The 8,871-nt window shown below is 38.5% G+C and overlaps 1 protein-coding gene across 3 annotated transcripts; it reads left to right on the top strand.

Moving 5' to 3' along the window:
* The first annotated feature begins 591 nt into the window (after positions 1 to 591).
* On the top strand, positions 592 to 8,574 carry LOC149064549 (uncharacterized). Of its 3 annotated transcripts, XM_089255003.1 has the most exons (5): positions 592 to 1,003; positions 1,097 to 2,197; positions 4,569 to 4,628; positions 4,734 to 4,793; positions 4,899 to 8,574. In XM_089255003.1, exons 2-5 carry the CDS (start codon positions 2,045 to 2,047, stop codon positions 8,520 to 8,522), a joined length of 3,897 nt encoding a protein of 1,298 aa, XP_089111129.1. In that variant the 5' UTR covers positions 592 to 1,003; positions 1,097 to 2,044; the 3' UTR covers positions 8,523 to 8,574. The 3 variants fall into 3 exon arrangements, with proteins under 3 accessions (XP_089111129.1, XP_089111130.1, XP_089111128.1); XM_089255004.1 differs by lacking the exon at positions 4,734 to 4,793; XM_089255002.1 differs by having other exon boundaries at positions 4,734 to 8,574.
* Positions 8,575 to 8,871: the final 297 nt, after the last annotated feature.

The raw sequence follows: 8,871 nt of genomic DNA, 5'->3' as shown, positions 1-8,871 counted from the left end.
ATTTATGATGTAAAAAATAAAACACAATAATAGAATTCGTACCCCCTCCACCCTTCCACCACACTGGCACTACAACACTGAGTCTGAATGCAGCTAATTTGGAGTCCTTGCCGTTTCCCCTTAGCCGTCACCCTTCCAGTCAGTATCCATCCCAGTTTTGTCCTCACTACAAGTGGAGCTCCAGGCATTGAGAGTCGTTCCGGCTCCAGAATATCGAAGAAAATATTTGCACCTAGAATTATATCGATCAGCTTCGACTTGTAGAATTCAGGATCGGCTAGTTGAACGTCACCGAACATCCACTCAGGAACGGAAGTAGTGGGAAAAGGGGGTTACTGGAACAAAGGACTTAGTACAGTCAAGGCTAGGACCGGAAAAAGGCGTTCGATGTACGCATGCGCGTCAGGTGCTTCTTGGGGGGGATTATTCATAGGGTCCTTGAACTTCGGGAATATATTCTACAGGACTTTTTTTCATACGAAAATTATAATTGATCCGTTATAAAAGAATACCCAATATGATGTTCTCAAGAAAATCGCACCTGTCCCCTACTTTCACTTTCGGAGAAGATTGTTATGCACCTGTTCACCCGGGGGACGTTCTCAAGAAGGTGCACCTTGCTCGACCTACTTTTACTTTCGATATTGAACACCTGTTAACCTGTGGGAATATGGGATATACTTTTTTTTCAAGGGGGGCGTTCTCAGAAGATGCACCTTGCTCGACCTACTTTTGCTGGCCTTTCCTTTGGATATAGAACACCTGTTAACCTGTGGGAATATAGCATATACTTTTTTTCCAAGAAAACTTTCACCGCTGACAAAAAGCCACTTTTACTTTCGGTCCGAACACCTGCTAACGCACTAGCATTCTCATATTAAATCACTGCATTTTCTTCCGCAAGCGGATAACGCCAACTACCTATTTATACAGGTGCTACCCTCATTTTCAGTTGCTTCATCTGCTGCTCCTGAAGTAGTTCCACGTCTTCACGAACTCTCGTGTAAGTAAAAATTTAATATTTCTTATATTCTATTTTATTTTCGTTTTAAATAATTATAGATAGACGATAAAATATTTTTCATTATATTTTCAGTTATCTGCCATGGAAACAACATCCAGCAAGGATACTATGAACGCCGTAAAACGTGTTCAGAAGGAAGATGAGACCAACTCGATGAAACGTCCGAAAATAGCACCCAGCGAAGTGAGCATGTTTCCCGTATGTGATGGCGTACACCTATCGGTAGTCATCTTCAAAAATACTTTAAAAGTTCACTTACGAATGTTTGAATCTGGTGGAGATGGATCCCTTATCCCTACAAAGAAAGGGATATCGATGACGCCCTACGTATTTGAGACCTTACGGGAGATGATGTCGAATGAACCCCGAAAAGTATTCTTTTTTGTGGTATGCGAAGATCTGTTGGTGAAGTCAGACGGAGAAAAGGTGTTGCTTCAACCGATTTACAAAAAAGAAGACGGTACATTCAATACGGCTAAGAACTATATAACAATCTACCGCGATTGTTTCATGAAGTTAGCTGATCCGGCAGCGAAGTGCTCGTCGTATTTAAGACGTGTGAAGTGCATCGACTTCATGCAGGATTGCATGAAGAAAAACGGATCATTTTCAGAGACCGCGGATCCTGAAATTGTATATGCTGAAAAACTCAGTGACATGCTCGAGGAATGTATCAACGACATCTTCCAGTGTGATGGATGTGATCTTGACGCCCCGGGTCAGAGTTCTCATGATTGTTTAAGCCAATCTTTTGACATACGACTCGTGCGATATTTCAACCGGGCGTTCGCTAAAATTAACATGAAGAGTATTGCTAGGGATTTGAATGTTCATCCGAACTTTTTAAACAAGTTAGATTTTGAAAACTTTATTTTACGCGTGAAGGACCTCTATTCACGTAAAGATCCCCTACCCTGTTGGATGCTATGAGGGAAATAGCCCCATCAACTTTCTTCTTCCCCCCCCCCCCTTAGGTGAATAAAAACCCCATCCGCTTGATGAACTCTCCTCACTTGAAAGATGTCGGATCTTAACGAAGATTTTCTGGACTTTGGCATACCTCTTGACGAACTGAACGCGTTGTGCGACTTCTACGAAATCGAAGAACATTTTAGCGAAGTGCAACCAGACTTCTTCGATACACCGTCTTCTCCGAAAAAGCAGAAAGTTACTGTAAGTACTTTTGATATTATTACTTCAAATTTATTTTACAATTAATTCTAATTAGTATTACTTATTAGTATATGTTATGTTTGGGTTTGAAGAAAGAGTTGATTTTGAAATGTTTAAATTTTCCGGTTCAAATACAGGGATTTTTCTCTAATACTGGATTACACGTTACCCATATGGAAGACTGGTTGAACTCTAAACATTAGATCCAACCCAGTAACATTTTAACTTTCACAAATCAGAGTTCAAATAATAGGAAGAAAAAAAAATTTTCGTAGAATTTATGAAATTCTGTCATTGTGCATTTGAATCAAAATATTTTAATAGACAATGAATTCCCAAGTTTCTAGAACATTGCAAAGCATTGACGGTTACTATATTATGTATCCAACTGAGTATAAATTCTCTTATATTTTATTGAACAATAAATATTTATCAACACCGAAAAAAGGGTTTTATAATGGGGAGGGGGCTAGTTTGATTCAAAATAATCATACTTTGGTCACATGAGATCTGAAGTATTTGGGGGGATATCATTATATATAAATTGATTTTGTGTGTGTATATATTCTCTATGGAAATCTACAATTTTAGATCGATCGTCGTCAAATTTTGCATATGTACCAAATGGGACCCGACTTAAACAATAGGCTACTTTTGTCAGACCTGGGTAAATGGGTGAAAAACTGTCTGGCAACAAATGGGTTTTGGGTCTCAACAATTACTTTCAGAACGTTTGCTTTGGTTACCGTGGTTCCCTAACAATACGTTTCAGATATGCCTTTATTAATGGTTTGTCACTTCTGTCAGTGTATGTATAATAGTTTATGCCTTTATAATGGTTTGCTACATTTTCAATACTCCCAGTAATGAGGCTTTTCGAATAGACGTTATAATCATCATCGCTTTGAGGACCTGGAAAATGGTGATCCTCATTGAAATCAGTGTTAAAATTGCTGATTTTACTATAGAAATGCAGAAATTTAGTGGGGTTTTTCACCACATAAATCATTTAAAAAATTGTATTGAATTCTCAAGTTTTGAAATATTGAGTCCGTTTAGAGATACGAAGCCCAAAAAAAATTAAATACGAAGTAATTAGTCGGGACTATTTTCGAGTTGGATATTCATGCAATAACATTGCTTTCAACTTTTCATTTATATCTTCTCAAGCATGAAAATTAATGTCTCCGTTAATATTCAACTGCATAAATTCATATAGTTTAAGTTGTTTTTAAAATTAATTATGGACCCATAAAGTGCATCGAAGAAATTCCACAGCTTTAACCAAGCATTTGCGGAAGCTGAAATAGGCAGATGGATAACTTGAAGTTCAAAAAGAAGGGTCGAAATACCTAGCTCTCTTTAAGAAAGGAAAAAAAAATATATATACATTTCTACGTTTCTGAGTCATCATATTGGTTAACTTAGACACGGTTTGCATGTCCCTCAAAGAAAGAGGGAGATATCAAGTGATCCAAAAAGCTTCATTGAAGAAAACCCGGGCAACGTCGGGTATTATAACTAGTATTTTATGAAGCGCAAAACTTTTCCGGATTGACGTTTGTTAGCGTTAGATTTTTCTACTCGTTTAATCAAATCTATTAGACATATTTTCAAAATTCGTATTTACCCATTAACGGAGAATAACAAAAATAATGAGGATACCACTTCAGCCATTTATTGACAAAGGAAAAAATTAAAATTTCGAATGGCAAATTTCCATACCAACCGGCGTTAATGGGTTAAGAAACGAAGTAAAAGTTTTATAAAAAAGGACCGGTATTTTCTGGTAAACCAAGATCTGATCTTGGAGAATGAACTCCAATGTTTCCCTAAGAGTTTTCCTGTGAATATTACTTCAAAGTCGCTTATATACTCAGTGACTCAAATCGATGTGCTATATGAGAGATGTGAACAACTTAAGAGTTACATTAATTGAGAACAGGTCAGAAATATTTTTTTCCCAGAAGAGAAAAAACTTAAAAACCATAAATCAAAATTCCACATTTTTATGCATATTAAACAGATAATAATTAACCATGTCTGCACAAGGCAACTTCAGTATGGATAGTCAATGATATGTCTGACATAAGAATCGATTGAGATAAAAATCACATAACGATAAAATTAATGTCTTTCTCCCATATCGTCAACCATGACCGTTTCTTTCATTATAGTGTTTGATGTTGCCATTTAATCTTATGGGTACCTGATGTTTACGTATTTTGTTTTTCCATAAGACAACTAATTTTATTTATATGAATAGTGTATTATTTTAGATAAAATGAATAGATTTTTTGTACCCACTTCGTCAGGTATTTTATCTGTTTGTATTATTATTTCTCAGACGTTGTTGCATTTCTACTTTCAGGATGCGCAATCGAACTCTCATGAACAAGATGGTTGCTTGCCAGGCACATCGAAACAGACGGTAAGTAATCAAATTTATAGATTACTGAGGAAAAAACTTAAACATATGAAAGGATTCGAGAATTTTATTATTATTTCTCAGACGTTGTTGCATTTCTGCTTTCAGGATGCGCAATCGAATTCTCATGAACAAGATGGTTGTTTGCCGGGCACATCGAAACAGACGGTAAGTAATCAAGTTTATAGATTACTGAGGGAAAAACTTAAACACATGAAAGGATTCGAGAATTTTATTATTATTTCTCAGACGTTGTTGCATTTCTGCTTTCAGGATGCGCAACCGAACTCTTGCAAGACTTGTGGTAAGGTGTTTAAAAGGTTACATGATTTACGTCGACATACAAGAATCCACTCAAAAGAAAAAATTTTTACTTGTAGAAAATGCAGCAGACGCTTTTCCCGAGGCGATAACAGACGAAATCACGAGCGGCAATGCTTTCATGGGGCGGGTGCTCCCCCAAACCAACAGGAAGATGCGTTGAACACTTTCACAGTTATAGTGATAGAACCAACTTCCGATAACGCATATGACCCCATTCTTTTCTTTAACGAGGTTCGAGTCGAAATACAAAACATCATACTCCGGGAAGTAGGTGTGAAAAAGGCTCTTAAATTTTATATTGTGCTGAACGTTCTCTTCTCAAGAAGAACAGAATCCAATGTAATTGAATTTATACAACCTTTTTTCCGCTCGAGAGTGGAACTCATACATTCTGAGGATGAACTCGGTGATAAGATAGATTCAGCTATCAAAAAAATTCTGTCTTCGCTCGACGAGTTTACAAGAATGGGCAGCGGGTGGGTCTTTGATAAGGTTTTAAAATTAGACCTGAATATAGCTGCCTACAACCCATTAGCAGCAGCTTCTTACTTACCCATACCTCCATCAATCGTGAACAGAAAAGCGATTATAAACATCTCAAACACGGATAATAAATGTTTTATTTGGAGTGTATTAGCAGCCCTTCACCCCCAAGACGAGAATCCGCAACGAGTATCAAAATATCTACAGTTCGAGCATGAGTTGAACATGGGTGGGATAGAGCTCCCAGTCAAAATAACCCAAATAAATCGCTTTGAAGAACAGAACCCACACATTTCTGTCAATGTCTATGGGTTAGCGGATAATGAAATCTTCACGATGAGGGTGACAGAGGCAACCCAACGTCTTCACCACGTTGACTTGCTATACATATGTAACGAAAATACCAGTCATTACAGTCTAATAAAAAACATGAGTAGGTTGTTATCCCCTCTAACTAAGCATAAAGGTGCTCGGTTCTATTGTCCTTACTGTCTACACAGGTTTTCTAGAGAAAATTTGTTGGTCGAACATAAAGAGTATTGCAAACCTCACGGTCTACAACGAATATGTATGCCTAATGAAGATGAAAAATGGCTTAGATTCACTCAGCACCAGTATCAGCTACGTGTTCCTTTCACGATTTACGCTGACTTTGAGTGTATCTTAGAGAAAATTTCTTGCTGTACTCCGAACCCAACACACTCATCCACTACCCACACAGAAAAACATGTACCAAGTGGTTTCAGTTATATTATAGTAGGCCCTGACACCACACTTTATAAACCCCCAGTGGTGTATAGAGGAGAAGATTGCGTGCAGGTATTCCTTCACATGCTGGTGAAGGAGAACGCTAGCATTCAAAACATTCTTAACACCGTGAAGCCCCTTAACATATCCCAAGAAGACGAGAAAAAATTTCAGGATGCTGTTGTATGTATGACGTGTGAGAAACCGTTGGGTGGTGATAGAGTTCGACACCATGACCACATATCGGGTGAGTTCGTTGCAGCGTTGCATAACGCGTGCAATTTACAGCTGAAATATTCTAACCATGTACCTGTAATAATACATAATTTGAGAGGGTATGACAGTCATCTAGTCATGCAGGCGGCAGGGCTCTTCAAAGATCAGGATATCTCAGTCATCCCTAATAATTTGGAGAAATACATTTCTTTCTCGATTGGGGATTTACGTTTCTTAGACTCATTTCAATTCCTACCGGCTTCTTTAGATAAGTTGGTTGGCAATCTTACCCGTTCAGATTTTCGATTGACTGACAGCATTTTCGAAGATGCTGACCTACTTGTGAGGAAAGGGGTGTACCCGTACGAGTACATCGACTCGTTCTCTCGATTTTCAGAGACTGAATTACCACCCCGCGAAGCTTTCTTCAGCAGTCTAACTGGAACCGATATAAGTGTGGATGATTACACTCATGCACAACTCGTATGGGAAAAATTCGGCATTCAACATCTCGGTGATTATCATGACCTTTACGTAAAATCAGACGTGCTTTTACTAGCAGACGTGTTCGAACGTTTCAGGAACCTTAGCATGAGCTATTACAAAATTGACCCTGCGCATATGTATACAGGCCCTGGTTTGGCTTTTTCGGCATGTCTGAGGATGACCGATATTAATTTGGAACTTCTCACAGACATAGACATGCATTTGTTTTTTGAATCCGGTATTAGAGGAGGTGTTTCTATGATCACCCATCGTTACGCTGAGGCTAACAGCCGATACAGCGAACAGTTTGAACCCAATCAACCGACCAAAGAAATAGTGGGCCAAAGAAATAGTTGGGATGCAAATAACCTTTATGGTTACGCTATGTCCCAATACCTACCATATTCAGGTTTCCGATGGTTGAGCACAGAGGAAATATCTAACATAGACATCGCAAACGTTCCCGAGGACTCTCCGAAAGGCTATGTCTTGGAAGTCGGGCTAGAATACCCCAAAGAACTTCACAATGACCATAACGATTATCCGCTAGCACCTGAAAACATGGTGATAACAGAAAAGTTGTTTTCAAACCATATGAAGAGCGTGTGGGGGAAAATTAACCCGGAGGGGAAACCGTCCGAATGCACAAAGCTAGTTCCCAATTTATACGACAAAGAAAACTATGTAGTACATTATCGCAACCTCCAACTCTACCTCACCCTCGGTCTCAAAATAAAATATATAAAAAGGGTTATAGAGTTCAATCAAAAACCGTGGCTGAAACCGTACATTGACTTTAATACCGAACGCCGTCAAGCAGCTTCGAACGATTTCGAAAAATCGTTCTTCAAACTGATGAACAATGCAGTATTCGGGAAAACCATGGAAAACCAGCGGAAGCATGTTAACGTAAAAATTGTGCATAAGGAGAAAAAAGCTAAAAAATTAATTGCATCCCCAGCCTTTGAAGCCTTCAGAATTTTTAGCAATGGATTGGTTGCCATAAAAATGAAAAGGTTAAAACTGAAATTAGTTCGTCCTATGTATGTGGGTTTCGTAGTTCTGGACGTGAGTAAAATCAAAATTTATGATTTTCACTATCGGTGGGTTAAATCACGGTTCGGAGAAAAAGCGCAACTTCTCTTCACCGACACAGATTCGCTAACGTATGCAATCGAAACCCAAAATCTACACCGCGTGATAAAATCCAACATGGACGAATTCGACACTTCCAATTTTCCTCCAAATCACACCCTTTACAACCCTCATAACAAAGCAGTGCTCGGGTTGATGAAGGACGAATGCCCCGGTGACCCCATTCTATCGTTTGTCGGTCTTCGTTCAAAAATGTACAGCATTGTTACGGCTAAGGAAAACAAGAAAACGGCCAAGGGAGTCAGCAAAACCGTTTCCCGCAATCAACTGCATCATGAGCTGTACAAGTCTTCGCTTTTCGATCAAGTGCGGTACAGACATACGATGGTAAAAATCACGAACACTAAGCACCAACTCCACACAACCATGGTACGAAAAGTAAGTCTTTGTCCCCTTGATGACAAACGCTATATATTAGATGATGGGGTCTCAACATTAGCTTATGGACACCACGCGATTAATCCCCACGGAGAAGAAGAAAGTTGATGTAACCAACAGAAAAATAAATGCTTATTGTACATGTTTCTAAACGATTGTGTGTGTGTGTGTTTTTTTTTTAACAACAGGAGACACAATTCAGAGAAGAAAATCTTTATTTCCAGTACGTTTTTTACAACTCAAGCCATCTTTTCATATATTTTTTATTTCTTATGTAATAATGCGGTAAACTTATCTCGTATAAACCTTGAAGAAACTCTTTCTCACCCGGAACAGGTTTCTTTTTTTGAATGCTCACGACACTGGATAACAGTTCGGAAATATTTGTATTATCTATCTCCACCCCTTTATACACAAGCTGACCGCTCGGTGACCATTTGATAACATTTGGGTAATC

The sequence above is a fragment of the Pholcus phalangioides genome, unplaced genomic scaffold, assembly GCF_987345545.1.
Source record: "Pholcus phalangioides strain wild (caught in Gottingen) unplaced genomic scaffold, Ppha-v1.0 ptg000042l_1, whole genome shotgun sequence".
Classification (NCBI taxonomy): domain Eukaryota; kingdom Metazoa; phylum Arthropoda; class Arachnida; order Araneae; family Pholcidae; genus Pholcus; species Pholcus phalangioides.
Note: the sequence above shows the minus strand (reverse complement) of the source record. Positions and strands in the feature narration are given on the sequence as shown.

Excerpts from the sequence above, each read along its gene's own strand:
- LOC149064549 (XM_089255002.1), top strand. The coding sequence starts at position 2,045 with ATGTCGGATCTTAACGAAGATTTTCTGGACTTTGGCATACCTCTTGAC. Across the intron at positions 2,198-4,568 it reads CGAAAAAGCAGAAAGTTACT|GATGCGCAATCGAACTCTCA; the intron begins GTAAGTACTTTT and ends TTCTACTTTCAG. Across the intron at positions 4,629-4,733 it reads CAGGCACATCGAAACAGACG|GATGCGCAATCGAATTCTCA; the intron begins GTAAGTAATCAA and ends TTCTGCTTTCAG.